The 21,994-nt window shown below is 37.4% G+C and overlaps 2 protein-coding genes across 2 annotated transcripts in view; both read left to right on the top strand.

The window, feature by feature from the left end:
- LOC115508974 (probable phospholipid-transporting ATPase DRS2) overlaps positions 1 to 17,275 on the top strand; it is a 34,754-nt gene extending 17,479 nt beyond the window's left edge. The window contains exons 3-4 of the mRNA XM_032593739.1: positions 8,299 to 8,368; positions 17,081 to 17,275. Coding sequence (XP_032449630.1) covers positions 8,299 to 8,368; positions 17,081 to 17,239 — 229 coding nt within the window. The 3' untranslated portion in view covers positions 17,240 to 17,275. The remainder of the gene's footprint in view (positions 1 to 8,298; positions 8,369 to 17,080) is intronic.
- Positions 17,276 to 21,021: 3,746 nt separating this feature from the next.
- The window catches only part of LOC115514197 (phospholipid-transporting ATPase IB-like), a 74,706-nt gene continuing 73,733 nt past the window's right edge, over positions 21,022 to 21,994 (top strand). The window contains exon 1 of the mRNA XM_032592725.1: positions 21,022 to 21,685. Within this exon, the coding sequence (XP_032448616.1) occupies positions 21,511 to 21,685 (175 nt within the window). The 5' untranslated portion in view covers positions 21,022 to 21,510. The remainder of the gene's footprint in view (positions 21,686 to 21,994) is intronic.

Here is a 21,994-nt window from a genome sequence, read left to right as displayed (position 1 = left end):
AGAACTCATATTGTTTTCCCTCTGTATTGTTCCTAGTATTTACATCTCTCTCTTACTTACAAGTTGGAATTCATTTATACATTCAGCCAACAAATATTTATTTATTTGTTCATTCATTCATTCACTCATTCATTCCCTGTTCCACATAAAGTTCACAGACCAGAGAAAAGCACATCATTAGGCAAGCAGTTACAGCGTGATGGTGTATGAACAGCGTATCATGGGAAAAATACTAGTACCAGTAGGTCTGTTTGGATTTCTCAGCCTTGGCAGAGCTTACATTTTGGGCCAGAAAATTATTTGTTCTAGGGGCTGTCCTGTGCATTGTCGAATGTTTAGCAGTATCCCCGGCCTCCGGGCACTTGATGCCAATAGCACGACCCACTAAAACCCCAACATCGTGACAACCAAAAATGTCTCCAGACATCGCCAAAGGTCCCTGGTGGAGGGGGAGGGCAAAAGAGACTCTGGTTAAGAGCAACTACTTTAGAGGAATGAATCCCTGAAAAAATAAAATTGTTCTAATGTAGCCGAAGTTTCTTAGCATGTCTTCAGGATTTTCGTATCAGAATTTCTCTTAAGAATATTTGACATGTTGGGGCGCCTGGGTGGCGCAGTCGGTTAAGCGTCCGACTTCAGCCAGGTCACGATCTCGCGGTGCGGGAGTTCGAGCCTCGCGTCGGGCTCTGGGCTGATGGCTCGGAGCCTGGAGCCTGTTTCCGATTCTGTGTCTCCCTCTCTCTCTGCCCCTCCCCCGTTCATGCTCTGTCTCTCTCTGTCCCAAAAATAAATAAACGTTGAAAAAAAAATTAAAAAAAAAAAAAGAATATTTGACATGTTTTGCCTCTATCTGTGCTTTTAGAATTTATGCTTCGGTTGTTTCTTTCCCGGTTTAAAAGGTCAAGGTGGGTGACATTGTGAAGGCCTCAAATGGACAATTCCTTCCTGCAGACATGGTTCTGATTTCTTCCAGGTTAGTCACGTTGGTGTGCATTTAAGGAACTTTTATTCTGAATGAGAAATTTTAAGGAAAACAAAGGCCTACCCTACTCACCCCTTTCTCCATCCATCTCTTTATAGTATAGACTAGCACCTGCAAAGTTTTACTGTGAAAGGACTCATAGTAAATACTCTCAGCTTTGGGGGCCATGCAGTCTCTGTTGTGGAATCAGAAATAGCCACAGGCAACATGTAAACAAATAGGTGCGGCCGTGTTCCAATAAAACTTTATTTATAAAAAGAGGCAGGGCTTGGATTAGGCCTGTGGGCCATAGTTTGCTGACCGCTATTCTATACTTTTATTATCTTTTTCTTTCATTTCCCTGGGCATATTTTCTTCTTTCCTAGTTGTTAGATTAATTCCATCCCTTCTATAATTTCTACAGACGTTCAGCAAAAATTCGAAAAATTTACACCTGTCTTATTTTAATCTTACGGCAATTCTGAGATGTTCCCATTCTATAAATAAAGTGACTCGCACAGAGAGTAAGTGATTTTTTTGGTACCATTAAGTGGGTTCATGTGAGACCCAAATTTAAAAACACAGTCTCTGGTCTCTTTGTAGAACTACATTGCTTTATTCACTGGCTGTTTTAGAGGAAACTTACACAGAGACTCCCTGCAATGGGTATTTCCTTCCCATCAGGTGGCGTCTGACCACCTTCCTCATGCTTCTGTGTTGTCCCTCCTGGGTTTCCTCCTTCTTGTTCTCTGTAAGGAGAACGCAGTCTAGGGCATCTGTGGGTAAGAGTGGCTATAGTCATGAACACAGCTGTACTTGACATGTTGGGTAAACTGGTTCCCTAGATAAGTCATAATCATCTCAAGGTAAAAAAAAAAAAAAAGTTCCTAGCCATCTAGACACACGTCACTCTGCAGCATAGAGAGATTTCTTGGGAAGAGAAGCAGATTTGTTCTAGAGCTATTGTCCAAGCTTCTCGAAAAGCAGTAATTCCAACATTAGCTCTTTTTCCTACCAGAGCACTTTGTTCTTTTGTCATGGTTGTGTTAACCCACTGGACAGAGGAACTTAATTGTTGCTGATGTGTTTCTCTTTTGGGTTTGGTTAGGGTTATGGGGTTGACGTAGGAGCCAGAGATGTACCATAAAGTGTTTTGTTTTTATAACCTCTACATTATTTGTTTGTGTGACTTTCTTTACCTCTTCCTTTCTCTCAAAAAAGTACTACTTATATAGAAAACAGTATTTTTTTGGAGTAGGAGAGAAGTAAGGGGGGGGACAAAAATAATTATTCTTGGACTTTTTTCTGGCAATTTTACAGATTATATTTTCTAAGTTTTCACCCTACCCCTGCTAAACAATTCAGATACACACATATGTGCACGCACATGCACGCACCTGCGCACGCACGCGCGCACACACACACGCACACACGCACACACACGCATACACACACCCCCCAGTGCTTATTTGATTGGGCATAAAAGTAAGAAAACCAGATTGAAGCCAAGAATGAACTGAGAATCTTGGAAGAATCTTCCTAAGAATCTTGGAAGGTAATCGTGTGCCAATATAGGCTTTTCCCCCAAGGGTTTCTGCCAAACCATGAAGACCATAAGCTTCCATTTTGTTGAGCTTAGTGAGTACAAGAGACAGGGATAAAGCCCGGGGGACACCCCTATGTGGAGAACTGGGTAGGGGATTCTTGCATAAAGTTGAGAATTACAATCTTAGTTTAGGTAGAATGAAAAGTAAAACCCGCCATGCTGTAGGGGCAATAGAGAAATGTGCTTGCCTTGACTTTGGCACAGAGGGGAGGGGAGACGTTCCCTGTGAGAATTCAAGCTGACTCATGCAGATATGATCTCTGAATTCACCTGGCCTGTGGGGTGAAGAGATTTTAAGAAGAGAATTTAATGTCATCATGGAAAATAAAGAAAAAGACCTCTGATTAATTAGAAGGAGATAAAACAGAGAAAAGAAAAGGCAATGGTCCAAAAGATAATGGCTGACAGGTTTTCAGAATTGTTGGAAGTCCATCCCTTGGATTCACCGGGTTTCCTGGATCTAAAGCTAGAAGTAAATAATAGGAAACATCAGAGTCATTGTGAGTGTGATAATCAGAATTGTGTTTGTATTGTTCAGAATGAGGATGAAATACCAATTGGCTAGAAACCTTAAATTCTGGATTATTTGTGTAAAAATTTACTTTAATATCTAAAAGATTAGACATAGAGGATGTAACTTCCAGCCATATCAAGGGGAAAGATTATTTGAGCAGAAGGAAAAAGCCCTCAAAGGTAACTAAAAGAATAGAAAAAAGAGGCAAAAAGAGGGAGAAACAGAATGCACATAATCAGGTAGTAGAATAAAGAAAAATATATCAATTACAATTAAAGCAAATGGATTTAAGAAGTTAAAAAGAGAAGGTTATAAAATTGTCCGGCTATATGTTTATAAGAAATTCACAAAACACAAGTGCTGACAAAGAGTAAAATCAAAGGATGAAAAAATACACACAGAAAATAGTAAAGAAAAGAAGTCCAGAAGAGACGGTATCACTATTAGATGAAATAGGTTTTGAGGCAAAAAGCGTTGAGGTAAAGCCTCATTGAAGAAAAAGAAAAGAGCCATTGCACAATAAAAGTTTTAATTTACGGAGAAAAGAGAAAACCTATACATCTACAAGAAATTTACAAACCCCACATCATACTGTGATGTTTTAATATTTGCTTTCAGGAACGGATCAAATGGAGAAGAAAGTCCATATGGAGGTAGAATACTTGAAAAGCACAATAACAACCTTGAAATAATGGCATGTATAGAACAGAACTTTTTGGTGTATTATACCAAAAAGTGATGTATACATAATCTTCAAGCACAGTTAGGAATATATGTCAATATATTCTGTCATAAGACAGAATCAACAGATTTTAAGAGGCTGGTATCCCACAGGCCACCTGCTCTGACCACAATGCTATTAAGTCAGAATTCAATAATAAGATAACTAGGAACCTTATGTGTTAGAAATAAAACGTACCTGTAAATCATGGGTCAAGGAGGCAATCATAATGGAAATTGGAAAATACTTAGATTTTAGTACTTATGAGAATGCATCAAATCTCCTGTGTTATAACTAAATTTATAGACATTTTCATTACAAAAGAAATAAATGCAAAAAAAAAAGCTAAGAATCCAGTCTAAGAAAATAGCTACAGTACAAAAGAATAAACTCAAAGGAATCAAACATAAGGAAATAATGGAGATAAGAGTAGAAATTAATGGGGTGCCTGGGTGGCTCAGTTGATTGAGTGCCCAACTCTTGATTTTGACTCAGGTCATGATCCCAGGATCATGGGATCGAGCCCTGCATTGGGCTCTGCAGTGAACATAGAGCCTGTTTAAGATTATCTTTCTCTCTCCCCCTCTGACCCTCCCCACCTCTCTCAAATTTAAAAAAAAGAAGAGTAGAAATTAATGAAAGAAAAACAGTGGAGAAGATCTAAATGGGCAAAGCTTGCTTCTTAGAAAGAGACTAATAAATGAAAGTTTGGTAAGATTAATCAAGGAAGAAAAGGAAAGGCACAAATATGTGTATTTGTTTAAAAATTGAAAATTTGGTATAATTATAAGTGCACCAGAGATTAAAGAGAGGATCTTATGAAAGTTTTATGATCTTGTTTTAGCATTTAAGTGAAATGCATAAACCCATAGGAAAATACAATATACCAAAACTTATTCTAGAAGAGATATAGAGCCTGAATGGTCCTATAATCATTAAGGATATTATATAAGTAGTAAAAAACCAAAACAAAATGAAACCAAAAAAACACATAAACTTCCCACAAAGAGACTATCAAGACCAGACACTGTAACTGTCAAATTCTATCAAACATTCAGTGTAGAGAAAATACCAATTTTCTAATAAACTCCTCAAAGAAATACCAAGAATATGCTCTAATTTTCTGAAACTGGCATAAACTTGACACAAAAAAATTACCAAATACAGAATGAGAAAGGAAACTGACAAGTCCATTTTGCTGTTAATTTTAATATAAAATCTTAAAACCTGACAGTATAAAAGATGGTAATATGTAATGATCAAATGGGGTTTATCACAGGAATGTATATATATTTTTTAATAATAAGGAGTCTGACTCCATTTTTGGATCTTTGCTGACAGCTTTTAAGCCTCCTTTCCTCTTCCCCTTCTGCCCCATGTCTAGACCGGCTGACAGAAAAGCCTGCGTGCTCCCTCCTTTGGCACCTGCAGGAGTTTCAAATCCTGTAAGCCTCTGCTTGAGTGAGGGCTTCCTCCCTAACCACCAAAAAAGCCCCACTCCTAAGCCTGTCTCCTTTACCTGCTCTCTTAAGGCATTTCTGGATCAGCTTCAAAGGTCTGCCCTCTTCTCCCCAGAAAACCTCATCATGTATATAATAAGTCTTCCCACCCTTTTGGTGTGTTTGTGGCATCATCAGTTTTGACACTCAAACCAAATTTTGGGTGGGTGGCTGGCTGATCCTGCTTCTAAAGGGTAACCACAACGGTTTTTTTTTTTTTCTTACTAGGAAATCAGTTGACCTTTAAATAAGGAGGAAAAAGTTACAAGCAAAGAATTTATATATATATATATATATATATACATATATATATAAGTATATATATCTTTTATATTTACTAATATAGTATATATATGGTCACATATATATATACTGTGTATATATAATATATATATATATATAATATATATTATATATATGCCATATATGTCTTTTATATTTACCTACATGGTACTTTTAATGGTACTCTTTTTTTCTTCATGTGGATTGAGATGCTGCCTTTTGACCTTTCATTTTAGTCTGAAGAAACCCCTTCAGTATTTATTATAGGGTAAGCCTGCTGTCAACAATGTCTTTGTTTTTATTTATCTGGGAATGTATTTGTTCTTCATTTTCTGAAAGGTAGTTTTGTTGGATATGGCATTCTTGGTTGATAATTTTTTTCCAGTGCTTTGAATATGTCATCCTAGTACCTTCTATCCTCCAAGGTTTCTGCTGAGAAAGATTTGATAGTCTTTTTTATCATCTCTTCAAAGTGGTGAGTAGCTTTTCTCTTGTTGCTCTCAAGATTTTCTCTTTGGCTTTAATTTTCAAGTTTGATTAGGATTTGTCTAGGTGTGGTTTCTTTGAGAATATTTTACTTGGAGGCTTATTTTGTTGAGCTTCTTGGATATGTAGATTAATGCTTTTCATCAAATTTAGGAAGTTTGGGGTATCATTTCTTTAAATATTTTTTCTGCCCCTTTCTGAATTCTTTTGGGACTCCCATTATATGTATGTTGCTATGTTTGTTTGTGCCCCACAGGTCTCTGAGGCTCTGTTTTTTTTTTTTCTTTATTCTTTTAAATTTTTATTTCTTAGCCTGAGTTATCTCAATTGACCTATCTTCCAGTTCGAGTCTGCTCAAATCTGAGCAGTGGATTTTTCGTTTCAGTTATCATACTTTTCAACCCCAGAATTTCTATTTGCTTTCTTTTTTCTAATTTCTATTCTTTATTGATATTCCCTATTTGAGGGGACACGTTCTAATATGTTATTTCTTTTGACATAGTTTCCTTCAGCTATTTGAACATATTTAGTATAGCTGATTTACACCTGTTTGGTAAGTTCAATGTCTGGATTTGTTCAGGAAGACTTCCTATTGATTTTTAATCTGTATATGGTTCATACTTATTTGCTGCTCATGGTTTTCATGTTTCATGTTTTTTTTTGTTGAAAATTGAACATTTTAAGTAATACAATGTGGCATCTCTGACCATCAAATTCTCTCTCCTCCCCAGGATTTCTTTTTGTTGCTTTTCATTAGAAGTTTTTCTTTTAGGGGGCACCTGGGCGTGAGTTTGAGCCTCACGTCGGGCTCTGTGCTGACAGCTCAGAGCCTGGAGGCTGCTTTGGATTCTGTGTCTCCCTCTCTCTGTGTCCCTTCCATGCTCATGCTCTTTCTCCCCCTCTCTCTCTCTCTCTCTCTCAAAAATAAATAAAAATTTAAAAAGAAAGTTTTTCTTTTAGGCTTTTTGGTTAGTCTGTTGTTTTCCCTAACTTATACATCACCTCAGATAGCTGCAACATTAAAATACTTTCCTGTAAATGTTCTCAACAAATGTTTCTCCCACACCCACCAGTGTTTACCTAGATTTGAGCACTGGGTAAGCTCTGGGTTAAGTCAGATAAAAACAAGCCCTTCAGGTGGGACCTTCCAGAGACCATCAGACAGGTGAAATAATAACTTTTTGGGAATAAGGCTTTGAAAGAGGTCATTCTCTTTTATGCTCCCTCAGTACTAGAAATGTGGACTGTTATTTTTTAAAGCTGCTACTGAGCCCAAAGCAGGAGGAAGTGAAAATACTACAAAGCTCTCTTTAAAAACAACAACAAGATTTGGCTTTTTTTTTTTTTCTTGAATAAAATCTCCCTCGATTGACTTAAATCTTTAGTTAATTTTCAGAGTTGTGAAAAACTTGATTCTGGTAATTTTTGTCAGTTATCTCATTGTTTCATAGAGGAGAAAGTTTTTGGAAGTTCTTACTTTGTTATATCACTGACATCCTTAATGAAGATCTGTTTTTATTTTGGGGTATATGGTCTTGGCTGGCAAAATTGATAGATTGTTTTATTTTAAACTTGATACTGCTGTGAATGAGATACAGTCGAAAGAGATAAGACTGAAATCAAGACTTTAATGACAATTTTTGTTATTCTTTGTGGCACTCCCCGCCTCCCCAAATAATTAATTTTCACGAGTGAGTTGCATTTGACATGGAGTAAAATCTGGCAAGACAAATGTTGTTAATTCAGTGTTAATTTCTTCACTGGTGAGGTCAGATAGAAATGGAGAAGCCCAAGTGTAGTGTTTGAGAACTTCAGCTCTGTCCAGAGTTATCCTACAGATTTACGCTCATTATAAAGGCCATAGAGCCTGAGCTCTTGGGAACTACCATGGACACATTTTAGAAAAGAACAGAATTTTAAGTTTGACCTCATTGTGATGCTGGTCTGTTCTGGCCTATATAACATATCCTGTTCACCGTCAGCCATTTCTCTTTCTGAGATTAAAGAGTAATCACACAGCTTTTGAAGGGTAGAAAGTTCTCTACTACAGGGTGAATTTTAGGCTGGTGGTATCAGACTTAATATCTCCCGGAAAAGTAACTGTGGTCTTTTCGGTTTTGAGGAAACACAGAAGCTGTTGATGTAGGTCCCATTTCATTGTTCATATTATTGGGAAATTAGTTTTTTTGACAGATATTCATTCAATGTTATTTGCTTTATTTTCCTTAGTGAACCTGAGGCAACATGTTATGTTGCAACATCTAACCTGGATGGGGAGACAAACCTAAAAATACGGCAGGTAAAGACACCTTTTTAAATCCTGATTTTATGCTTAAGCTCACAATGTCAAGTTTTGTCAGGTGCCAATTATTTATTTTTCATGAAGAAAAATATCTCACTACTCTGGTGTAGATGTAATGAGTCCTCAGCAGTTATTTACAGGGTACTTTAAAAAAAACAAGGAGGAACTAGGTAAGAAAAAAGTGTCCTGTAAAATTCAGGTCATAAAGGATAACATACCTTTGAGCATGCTGTTTTGAGGATATTTTTGTTAGTGCTTTGGTAATATAACTATCTTCATGATAAATATCATAATTATTAATCTAAATGAGCTCTGAGTGATCTTATATAACACTGCTTTTTATTTATTTATTTAATTAATTAATTTATTTTTTCAACGTATATTTATTTTTGGGACAGAGAGAGACAGAGCATGAACGGGGGAGGGGCAGAGAGAGAGAGGGAGACACAGAATCGGAAACAGGCTCCAGGCTCCGAGCCATCAGCCCAGAGCCTGACGCGGGGCTCGAACCCACGGACCGCGAGATCACGACCTGGCTGAAGTCGGACGCTTAACCGACTGCGCCACCCGGGCGCCCCTAACACTGCTTTTTAAACTATCATTTGAATTTCAGAGTAACTTGTGATTATGAATGGAAGGAGATAGTTTTCCAATTAACTTCCTATTAGTGGAAAAAAGACATTGATCTTTAAGATCATTGAGTCTTGGGTGCCTGAGTGGCTCAGTCAGTTGAGTGTCCAACTCTTGGTTTTGGCCCAGGTCATGATCCCAGGGTTGTAGGATTGAGCCCCGTGTCGGGATCTGTGAGGAGTGTGGAGCCTGCTTAAGGTTCTGTATCCCTCTTCCCTGTTCATGTGCTCTCTCTCTTCCTCTCAAAAAATAAAAGATAAAAATAAATAAAATAATTGAGTCTTTGCTTTATCACTTGGCTTCAGAAAGGAAGCCCCTGATTTTACATTTGAATATTTACATGTCTGCTAATCTTTTTTGCAAACTTTAGTGTGATTGAAAGTGAAAAATATGTATTTAGGATTTATTAAAGTAATACATCATCTTTGTAAAAATAATACAAGCAGTACAGAAACCTAGGCAGTCTGTTAAACCTTCTCTATCTTCTAAATCCCATCTTTATCCCCAGTACTAATTGTTGTGATAGTTTGGTGGTACCTTCTTGAATTTTAAAAATGCAATTATAGACTTCTGTTTCAGGAGAAATGAAGTAGACATGTTTTCTTCTATTTTCCTGCTAAGTACAACTAAAAAGTTTGGACATTATGTAGAAAACAATTATAAGGAGACATTGAAAGTGTCATTGAAAAACATTGAAAGAGTGACAGAAGAAGGTAGATTGTGGGACCTTAGAACCCATGGAACAATATGGTGGTGAGTTCCCTGGGTTTTCCTTTTGCCTTATATATACCAGGTTTGGGACTGAAGAAACCAAAAACCCAGAAAAACCAATGGACACAGACCCAAAAAAAGGATGGTCCAACAAAAGCCTCCTTTCTCTAGTCAAAGGACTGAGAAAAGGGCAGAGAGTAAGACAGAAACTTTGACAATGGCCACTCTACCCCAGCCAGACACGGAGTGAAAATGTCCCATTCCCACCTCTGCCAGCAAAGGTTGAATGTAGAGCCTTGACTTCCACCGTTACCATGCTGAAATGAGGCACCCAACTCCGCCACAAGGATGATGTCAGAGAAACCAAGTAGGAAGCTAAGACTTTGATTTTGTAAAGGGTGGCAGTAAGGCCCTCTCCTCTTTCCACAGTGTCAGTGGAGACGACATGGACATCAGTAATAAGGTGTTCCAATCTCTTCAATGATGGAGGCCCACAGGGCAGCCAGAACTCCCACTCCTGTCCAGCTGTAACAAGGGGCCTCTCCATTTGGCTGTCAACAGAGGTCAAGTGTGCAACTTGTCCTTCTACCCCCATCTTGCAGTAATGAGGCAACACCTTCCTCTGTCAGAGTGGTGTCAAAGGAAGCCACCTAACACAGAAAGCTTAAATGATATCCAGATCTTATAATACCCCAAATGTCCAGATTCCAATAAAAAGTCACTTATTATGCCAGAAACCAGGAGGATCTCAAACTCATTGAAAAGACGACAGCGAATGCCAACACCAAGATAACGAGATGTTAGAATTATCTGGAAGCGATTTTAAAGGATCCGTTGGGAAAAAAAAAAAAAAAACTCCAATGAGCAACTACAAACATTCTTGAAACAAATAGGAACATATAAAAAGTCTCAGCAAAGAAACAAAATCTCAGCAAAGAAATAGATGACCCAATGGAAATTTTAGAACTGAAAAGTACAAAAAGTACTTAAGGCATTAAAAACTCTCAAGTGATGAACTCAACAGCAGAATAGAAGGGACAGAGGAAAGAATCCATGAACTGGAAGATAAAGCAATAGAAATTGCCCAGCTTGAATAACAGAGATAATAGGCTGAGAAAAAAAATGAACAGAGCCTCAGCGACCTGTGGGAATATAACCGAAGAGCTAATATTCATGACATGAGCTACTGGAAGGGGAAAAGAGGGTGGAGCTGAAAAACTATCAGAAGAAACAGTGGCTAAAACTTCACAAATTTGCCAAAAAAACATAAACAAACTATAAATTTAAGAAGCTGAGTGAACCAAAAAAGATAAACCCAAAGAAATCCATACAAAGACACATTATAATCAAACTTCTGAAAACAAAAAATATTTTAAAGTAGTTGAGAGAAAAAAGATACTCCCTATAGGGGAAAGACCATTTGTATAAAAGCAGATCTCTTATTAAGACCCATGGAGGTCAGGGGAGCCTGGGTGGCTCAGTCGGTTAGGCATCCGACTTTGGCTCAGGTCATGATCTCACGGTCCATGAGTTCGAGCCCTGCGTCGGGCTCTATGCTGACAGCTCAGAGCCTGGAGCCTGCTTCCAATTCTGTGTCTCCCTCTCTCTTTCTGCCCCTCCCCCACTCATGCTCTGTCTCTCTCTCTCTCTCTCTCTCTCTCTCTCTAAAATAAACATTAAAAAAATTTTAAAAAGACCCATGGAGGTCAGAAGGAAGTGGCATAACATTTAAAAAATGCTGATAGGGAAGAACTGTCAGTCCAGAATCATGTATGGAGCAAAAATATTTTTCAGGAATGAAGAGAGAATTAAAACATTCCCGATTGAAGGAAAAAAATAACAGTTTGTTGCCACAAGACATACTGTAAAGAATGGCTAAAGGAAGGAAGGAAACCATAAAAAAGGAACATAAGAAACAAGGAATAAAGAACATGATAAGCAAAAATAAGGCCAAATACAATACGCTTCTTTTCTCTTCAGCTTTCTAAATTATGTTTGATGGTTGAAACAAAAATTATAAAGTTATCTGATGTGGTTGTAAATGTATGAAAGAAAATATATAAGGTATGTAACAGAGGAGGGTAAAGAGACATAAAAGGAAGCAAGGCTTCTATATTTTGTTTAAACTTGTAAGATGACACAAACTGTGAGAAGTTACACATAAATAATGTAATGCCTGGAATAACCACCACAATAGTTATACACTGAGGAATATACTAAAAAACAATCAAATCAAAATGAAATTCTAAAAAAATGTTCAAGTAACCCAAAGGAAAGCAGGAGAAAGAAAAAACAATAAAGCAAAATCAGAAAAAAAACAAACAAAATCAATAATTATATTAAATGCCCTGAAATATTGGATTAGAATATTATCTAATGGATTAAAAACATGATCCAAGCATATGCTGGATGATATAAGTTTTCTATACAAAACTCACTTTAATTATAATGGTATAGGCAGGTTAAAAGTAAAAGATAGAAAAAGATATGTCATGTAAAGATAAAATAAGTCAGGAGTGGCTTTATTAATAGCATATCAAGTAGACATCAGAGCAAATGAAACTGCCAGAGATAGAAGGGAACATTTTTTATTATGTAATGACAAGAGAGTCGATCCACCAATAAGACATAGCAGTGTTAATGTGTATGCATCAAAATATAGAGCTGCAAATATGTGAAGCTAAAATTGCTAGAACTTAAAGGATAAATATGCATATCCACATTTTTAGTAGGAGACTTCAGCAACCCTGTCTCATTAATTGACAGAACAACCAGACAGAGAATTCTCAAAGATACAGAACTAAATGCCATCAACCAACAGGATCTATTTGATATTTATACAGCATTCAACAATACCCAACAAAAGAAAGACATACTCTTTTTGGTGCTCAAAGAACGTACACCAAGATACAGAATACCTGTGTCATCAAACAAGCCTCATAAAAATGAAAAAAATTGAAGCCACGGAGAACGTGTTCTCCACCCATAGGAGAATAAAGCTAGAAATTGTGGCAAACATAACAGAAAAACCTACAAACACTTAAAAAGATAAATTGAATAGCCTGATAACTTCTAAGGAAATTGAATTCATAATTTAAAAATGCCCCCAAAAGAAATCTCAAGGCCCTGGTGGTTTCAGTGGAATATCCTAACAAACACGCAATGAAAAATGAACATCAATTATATATAGTCTCCTCCAGAAAACAGAAAAGGAGGAAACACTTCCCAATTCATTTTGTGAAGCTGTTATTATTACCCTGATACCCACACCAGACAAAGACAGTGGGAAAAAAAAAAATGTTTCAATATCCCTCAAGGGTACAGACACCAAAATTCTTTAAAAGTACTAGTAAAGAGAATTCAGAAATACAGGAAAAGAAATAAAAAGGTTTATTCCATATATTCAAGGTGCATTTAGTAATTGGAAATCCATCCATGTAATCCACCATTTTAGGTTAAAGAAGAAAAATCACATGGTAATATCAATAAATGCAGGAAAAGCATCTGACAAAATTGAATGTCAATGAGAAAAATTAGGGAAATGTAGGAATAGAGGGGAACATTCTCAACTTGGTACAGAACATCTACAAAAACTTAGAGCTACTATTAAAATATATGTAATGAAATGTAAGTGGTAAAAGACTAAATGCATTCCCCCCATCCCCACCCCAGATGGGAACAAGGCAAGGATATCTGCTGACATTACTCTTACTCACGTAGCACTGGAAGCAGTAGAAAGTGCAGTAAAGAGGCATACATATTGGAAGGGAAGTAATAAGACTGTATTTGATTTTGACATAGTTGTCTACATAAAAAAAGTTGTCTACCTAGATTTCCAAGGAATCTAAAATAAAATGAAATAATGTGTTTTTGGCAAGGATGCAGGATACCAGATAAACACAAAACACTTTCATTTCTGTATAGTGGCAATAAACCTGTGGACCCTGAAATTTAAAAATACAATACCATTTATAAGCACTCAAAATGTGAATTAGGTATAAATCTAACAATATAGACAGGGTCTGTATGCTGAAAATTTCATTACAATGTTGATGAAAGAAATTAAAGAAGATGTAGATAAATGGAGAGGTAAACAGTGTTCATGGATTGGACGGCTCAACACAGTAAGGGATACTAATTCTCCCCAAATTGACATACCAATTTAATGGAACTCGTAGGAAAATCCCAGCAAGATCTTTTGTAGATATGGATGAGGTTATCCTGAAATATTTACAGAAAGGCAAATGAACTATAATAACTAAAACAATTTCAAGAAAGCAGCACAAAATGGAAGGAATAAGATTTCAAGACATTCTACGACAGTAATCAAGAGTGTGTGGTTTTGGTAAAGGGATAGACACATAGCTCAGTGCAACAGAATAGAAAACCCAGAAATAGATCCATACAAATATGCCCAAACGATTTTGTCAAAGGTGCAAAAGCAATTCTTTGGAGAAAAGGTAACATTTTCAACAAATGGTTCTGGAGCACTTGTACATTCACAGGCAAAACAAAACAAAACAATAACCTCAAATAAACCCTTGACCTAAATCACACTTTATACAAAAATTAATAATTTATCATGACTTAAATGTAAAATGTAAAATGATACAACTTTTAGGGGAAAGAATTGGAAAAAAAATCTTTAGGATCTGTAGTAGGCCAAGATTTCTCAGAATCAATGCAAAAAATGTGATCCATAAAAGGAAAAAATGATAAATTGGACCTCATCAAAATGAACAGCTTTTGCTTTTGAGGATGAAGAGACAAGCTGAAAACTAGGAGAAAATATTTGCAAACCACATGTCTGACAAAGGGCTGATATCTGGAATATATAAAGAACTCTCAAAACTCTACATAAAAAAACAAAATAAACACACAAAAACAAGCAAACAAAACCTCCAAACCAATTCACTTAGAAAATGGGCAAAAGAGACAGAGACATTTCATAGAACAGGATATAAAAATGGAAAATAAAGCACATGAAGACATTTTCTACATCATTAACCATTAGGGAAATGCAAATTAAAATCAGAGTCGAAGTATCACCACACACCTGTCAGATTGGTCAAAATTTAAAATAGTTCCAACACCAAATGCAGGTGAGGATGTGGAGAAACTGGATTATTCATACATTGCAGGTGGGAATATAAAATGGCATAGCCACTTGGGAAAACATTTTGGCAGTTTTGTATAAAATTGAACACACAACTATTATATGACCCAGTAATTGCACTATTCCAGAGAGGTAGAAACCTGTGTTCACACAAAAACCTTTTTAGAGTTGCCTATAGAGGCTTTACTAGACAGTTGCCCTCTATGGGTAACGGCTTAATTATGATACATCTACAGTTATTTCTGTTTATTGATCTTAAATCCAAACACCTTACTAAGTATTCCTACACATTTCTACAATTTTTAGGTCAAGCAGATAGGATTTTGTGGGTGATAAATTCTTTCTTTAGAAATTAGGTTATTTTTGTTGTTTACTTTCCAATAATCATACCTAATTTCTTACCGTCCCACCCCCCATCTTATGGCAATACCCAGAAACTCCGCTAGAACCCAGTCTCTTCTCGTTCCTAACATGGAAATGCTTTAACATTTTATAGTTAAGTGTGGGTAGTTGCATTTCATTCTGGTAAATAACCACCAACCTTGCAAAGTTTTGCTAAGAATTTTATTTTTCTAGAATGCATATTAAACTTTTTACTAATTTTCTCAGCCTCAATTGATACAATTTTTTTCTTTTTAATGTCTTTTAATGTTTGTTTATTTTTGAGAGAAAGAGACCGAGCATGAATGGGGGAAGGGCAGAGAGAGAGAGAGAGGGAGACACAGAATCCGAAGCAGGCTCCAGGCTCTGAGCTGTCAGCACAGAGCTGATGCGGGGTTGAACCCATGAACTGTGAGATCATGACATGAGCCAAAGTCAGACACTTAACAGACTGAGCCATCCAGGCACCCCTACTTTTTCTTTTTAAATTCATTAATATATCATTCTTGAGCATCTGCTTTTGAGCTTATTGGTGATACATATTTTCTTTTTCTGAGAAATATTTGTTCATGTTGTTTATTCATCTTTCTATTGGGATATTTGTACTTTTTATTGGTTTATAGGACTTCTTTAAATATTTAAAAATTTTTAAATGTTTTATTTATTTTTGAGAGAGAGCATGAGCAGGGGAGGAGCAGAGAGAGGGAGAGAGAGGATCTGAAGCAGCCTCTGCACTGACAGCGAATCCGATGTGGGGCTTGAACTCAGGAACTGTGAGATCATGACCTGAGCTGAAGTTGGCTGCTCCACTGACTGAGCCACTTGGGTACCCCCATATTTTTTATACCAATTCTTTGTCAGTTATACGTGTCATCAAAGCTTTCTCCAAACCCAGTGCAAAAACTGGGTCATATAATAGTTGTGTGTTCAATTTTATACAAAACTGCCAAGCAAGTTGGTAACTTGCCCTCATATTTTTGTTAAGGCATCTTTTTTTTTTTTAACAGAAGTGCATCCCAAACTGTTTTGATGTAGGTTTCTGAGCGTCAAAACTTCTAAGACATTTGCGTGCCTGAGAATATTTGCGTTAAACTTTCACATTTGTTTGATATTTGGAAAGATATAACATTCTGAATTTAAAGGTCTTTTATTTAGATAATTAAAAATAAAAATTCACTCTCTTCCTGTGTCTCGTATTACTGTTAAAAAAAGACAGATGGCAATTTGATTCTTGTTCTCCTGAAGATGATCTTCTTTTCCTCTCTGTAAAGTTGAGGTCTGCTTATTGCAATGAGACATTCTCTAGATGGGTGTTTCTCCGGGCATGCTCTCTAGACCAGCATCATCAGCATCCTTTGGGAAATGCAAATCCTAGCACTCCACTTCAGACCTACTGAATAAAAACAAACAAACAAACAAAAAAAACCCCTGGGGGTGAATCTCAGCAATCTGTGTTTCAACAAGACTTGTAGGTACATCTGATGTGTGTAAAAGTTTGGAGCCATTATTGTAGGTCCTTGCTACTCTAAGTGTGGTCCAGATATCAGCCTCATCAGCTACAGCTATAAATATATCAAACATGCCATGATGTTTGGTTAAAGTCGTACACTTTCAAAAATGTTATTTTCATGTAGAGATGATGAAAATTTGACTTTCCTACTACCTCTTTGAACCTCATTAAAAATTTTTGCAAAATACTCATAGGGCAAAATTTTCTAACAAACTTTATGTTAAAGTTTGAGGTACCTTATTTGTTGTCTGGTAAGCGCAATACATTTTGGACCCTCATTTTCATAATTTTATTAACTACTGGGACACTGAACTTTGCCATTAAAGTTTTATATTAATTTTACTTTGACTTTATTTTACAGGCTTTGTTAGAAACAGCTGAAGTGCAAACAGAACAATTGTCAAGCCTCTCTGGAAAAATAGAATGTGAAGGACCTAATCGTCATTTCAATACCTTCATTGGAACCTTGTATCTAAATGGTAAAAGGTATCGTTTTTCTCTTATTGAACATTTTTTTTAAATGGAACATAAAATATGGCCATTTTTGTTCTCTCAGTTTAATAGTTTTTTCATTTTTTTACTTGATTTTGAAATACCGGAGGCATCAATATACTGTTAAAAAGGTTCTTAAATATGGGAGGAAAATGTATGGTGTTTAAAAAAATTTTTTTAACATTTATTTATTTCTGACACAGAGACAGACAGAGCATGAGTGGGAGAGGGACAGAGAGAGAGAGACACACAGAATCCAAAGCAGGCTCCAGGCTCTGAGCCATCAGCACAGAGCCTGACGCAGGGCTCGAACTCACAAACCGTGAGATCATGACCTGAGCCGAAGTCGGTTGCTCAACCGACTGAGCCACCCAGGCACCCCTATATGGCATTTTTAAAATTGGTATACCTGTAAATGGGCTAGAGAAGTCAGGTCTAAGTTCCCTTTGCGTAGAAGTACTTGGCACATCCCTTGGGCTAAGTTAGCGGGAAGAACAAAGTTTCGAAAGTCATCCAAGAAGAGAAGCCACTAGGAATTCAGTTTGATAATGATGAAGGATTTTCCCTAATTTCTGCTCCACTTCTGCTTAGCTTTCACTTAAGACTTTTATGGAAGCATTGTTTTTCATGTTTATTTATTTTTGAGAGAGAGAGAGAGAGAGAGAGAACGAACAAACACAAGTCGGGGAGGGACAGAGAGAGGGAGACACAGAATCCGAAGCAGGCTCCAGGCTCTGAGCTGTCAGCACAGAATCCAACGCGGGGCTCAAACTCAGGAACCGTGAGATCATGTCCTGAGCCGAAGTCTGATGCTCAACTGACTGAGTCACCCAGGCGCCCGGGAAGCATTTTTTTATATAGTGAGTGAGTCAGCCCAGTGCCAGAGGGGAGGAGGACAGGAAAATATGGCAAACCAAGGTTGCTTTGTGTGCTCTGAATGACCCCATGTAATCTTTTCTATAGAAAACCAAATTGGTAATACACAAGTATTTATTCCTCTGCCCAGTCTTCCTTGACATTAAGTTTCATAGTCACCCTAAGTATGAGAGGTATTATTTCTCTAGAACTTTTAATCAACTTACCTTTAGGTTAGTGAGAAATGGATGATAAAAGCATTTTTTCCCCATGCTCCTTGTATGAAGACACATTTGTTTTTGTTGCTGTTTCCCCCCAAAGTTGAACTCGACAAAAAAGAAATATGTATAAGATGAAAGCCTAGGCTTGCTTCACTTTGTGAAAAGAAAAGAAAAAACTTTTTGGTAATGTATACATGCTCTTTATTTTTAGCCCTGTTGCAGTAGGGCCTGATCAGGTCTTGCTAAGAGGTACACAACTTAAAAATACCCGGTGGATCCTTGGCATAGTTGTTTACACTGGATCTGAAACCAAATTCATGCAGGTAAAATAATTTGTGATGACTGTATTGCCTCTAGATTTTTCCCTTTTTTATGAGGCGAGGGGGATTAGCATCATATGTCTCTTGAATTTAGGAGGCTCATTTCTGTTTACTAACCTGAAGTTTGAAGGGAGGTCCATATTTCATTTTAGTCTACATGGCTCCCATTAGTGGTAAGATTATTTTGGCCAAAATGACATTGGAAGTTCTGTGTAAGTTATTACTCTTACATACCATTCTTCCCAATCACTGTCTTTCGAGAACCCTTCAGTTTGTCCCTTCAGGACATCCTTCAAAACACCTGTTTTGGACTAGGAATGTTTTGCACATTTCTTATCCTTAATACTTTGACAGTAAGTCCGCCCGTTATTCCATCTGCTAAAATATAACATTTGGCTTTGACTGTTGCTTGCACAAGTATCTCTTTGGCACCTGTGTAATGCCAGACACTGTGCTAAGACCGTGGGGTATAGTAGGGCACAAGGCCTGTTTCCTGCCCTCGACTTACCTGCGGTCTGTGACGGAAGACAATCAAGGTAACGTAAAAGCCAGAGGTCACTAAGGCAGGTTAAGTGTAGGACGCTGTGTGTTTATATAGGAGCTCCATCCAACCTGACATTGAGGCTGTTGTGGGGAAGAACGATGTAAGTAAACCGTGACCTGAGAGCTGAGTAGAGCAGATGAAAGTTTCAAGGGTGTGGGGAGGTTCAGAATGAAGGCGGGGTAGGTGGGAGAGCGCTAGACCAAGACTTGCATGTGTCCAAGGGCCATTTGGGGAGCGCTGCTCAGTGTGACTGTAGGGTAAATGGCAGAGAAAGAAGGCATGGAATGGTGACAGACTAGTCCGAGGAAAGTTGGGGCCCTTGTGACTGGGGCCCTCGGTACATTTTCTTGCAAAGCTATGACTGGTCAGTAACATTCCACTCTCTCTTTGCTTCCTGATTTCTTGTCTCACTTTTCTTTTTCCTCTCATTCTTCCTGCCCTGGGATTGCACCCTGCAGTAGTGCGTTAATGTGTAAGTTTTCCTTACACTCTGTATACTAAAAACCCCGGACGAAGATGGCGATATAGACACAGTCTACCCACAAATAGAAGTTTGTATCTGGACAGTGAACCAAGGGCAACATAGACCCACATAATCGTGACCTGTGATTCAACTGTAAAACGCACAACTCTCAAACGCTACACGCTTCTGACTTCAGTTGTCTTCAAATGATCGTGCTGTTATCACTTAATTGTATAGCTGGTGATACAACATTCAATCTCAAATTTAAATGCCTACTGTTGATTTAAGGAGCCTGTCCCATTATCTCCCCTGTGTGGCTAGTCTGTGCAGCAGCTCATGAGAAGGTGCATCCTACTATTCCACATTATTTTGTGGGTGTAAACCATTGCTTATTATACATGCTGATTGGGTCATTTCAGAATAACAAAAATCTCAAAGTGGGCCTTTTCATAACTTCAGGAAAGAAAGAACTAATAAATGTAAATATTTCCTTACTGAAAGGTTTTAAGCACAACACGCTTAGCTGAAAACTATTCTATATTGTATAGCATTTGAAGACATTACTTATACCAGTTAAAAAAAGAGAAGGAATGACATGATTGCTTTGGAGATATTATACATAAATGTATATATTATATAAATTATAGTACGTACACATATATGCACGGACGTTCTCTAATAATATGCTTAATGCAGTTAAAACTAGGATTTCAATTTTTATTCCTGTGCTTTGTAAAAAAGCTGAGTAATTTAGATTACTAACTCATATTTTCATAACTAATAGACTTTGAGGATTTATGCTTCCACACTTAAAAAAATGTAGGGGCACCAGTGTGGCTCAGTCATTTAAGAGTCTGACTAGTGATCTGAGCTCAGGTCTTGATCTCGGGGTTGTGAATTCAAGCCCTATGTTGGGCTCTGCACTGGGTGTGAAACCTACTTAAAAAAATATGTAGAAATGGTAAATTTAATCTGGCAAAGTATGGTTGCAAAGTTAAATACCTATATCTGTTTATATGCTTGCTAATTATACATGTTATATATAAGAAAGTTAAATATACATTTATTTGTCAATATTTTAATAGACCTATGCAGACAATTATCAGAAATGTATGGGTAAATTTGAAATGCTAATAGAAAGTTATTACTTGAAGCTCTCCTGTATCCCTAACCCAGAGCTTTGGTGTCCCTAAAATAAGCATGTGTTAGAATAATTATTGTACTGTTAAAATCTTTAAAAAAATTTTTTTTAATGTTTATTTTTGAGAGAGAGACAGAGCACGAGTGGGGAGGGACAGAGAAAGAGGGAAATACAGAATCTGAAGCAGCCTCCAGGCTCTGAGCTGTCAGCACAAACCCCGATGCGGGGCTCAAACCCGTGAAAACTGCAAGATCATGCATGACCTGAGCTGAAGTTGGACCCTTAACCGACTGAGCCACCCAGGTGTCCCTGTACTGGTAAAATCTTGAATATTTCCCCAACAGACTCAGATAAAAGGTATCTTTCCATGGTTTTCAAACCAGAAATAATTCAATAACTGTACATTGTAAAGCCAATAAATTAGTACAGTCTTTTTTTTCTTTTATCTGTACAGAAGATCACCTAGACTGTGTGATTTCCCACATTTGCTTTTTTAAAAAAACCTAGAACTGTGGGGTGGTAGGTCCGCTGTGTGAATATGTTCTCTGTGAATAAGTAGAAGATGCTTCAAGGACTGAAGTGGGAAAGCCACATCATTCAACAACATGGTGCTTTCAGTGTTGGTACTTACTTGGCAAAAACCATATTCTCCTTTTCAACTGTTGGGATTTTTGACCTCCTCTTACCATAAAAATATTCATGCATTATAATTCCTTTGATTGTTTTTCATTCTCTTTGGTGTGTATGCATTCACTATGGTGCAGAATTCCATCAAATTGCCTCTCAAGAGATCGACTGTTGAGAAGGTGACCAACGTGCAGATCCTGGTGTTGTTCCTGCTGCTTCTGGCCATGTCCTTGGTGAGCTGTGTGGGAGCCATACTCTGGAAGGAAGGGCATGGAGGAGACATTTGGTACATCGGGACGAAGGGTAAGTGTCCGAGGGTGTCGAGAAGCTACCATTTGAAGAGTGGTAACGCTTTGAAGTGACTTTAAACACTTGTTTCCATGTTTTTATTTGAAAGGGAAGGCCCTTGTTCTAACTGGTAGAACAGTTAGAACAGTTTTTGTTGTTTGTTTTGGTTTTTTGAGACACTGAGGATTAGTGAGTTTTAGAAACAGAGTGTTTCCTTCTTAAGATTGTTCTGCCAGTGCCACATAATCTTGGCATTCCAGAATAAAGGAGAGAAGACGGGTCAAGGCAGAGGAATGAGACAGTGAGGCAGACACACAGGGCCTC

Source organism: Lynx canadensis, chromosome A1 (assembly GCF_007474595.2).
Source record: "Lynx canadensis isolate LIC74 chromosome A1, mLynCan4.pri.v2, whole genome shotgun sequence".
Classification (NCBI taxonomy): Eukaryota; Metazoa; Chordata; class Mammalia; order Carnivora; family Felidae; genus Lynx; species Lynx canadensis.
Note: the sequence above shows the minus strand (reverse complement) of the source record. Positions and strands in the feature narration are given on the sequence as shown.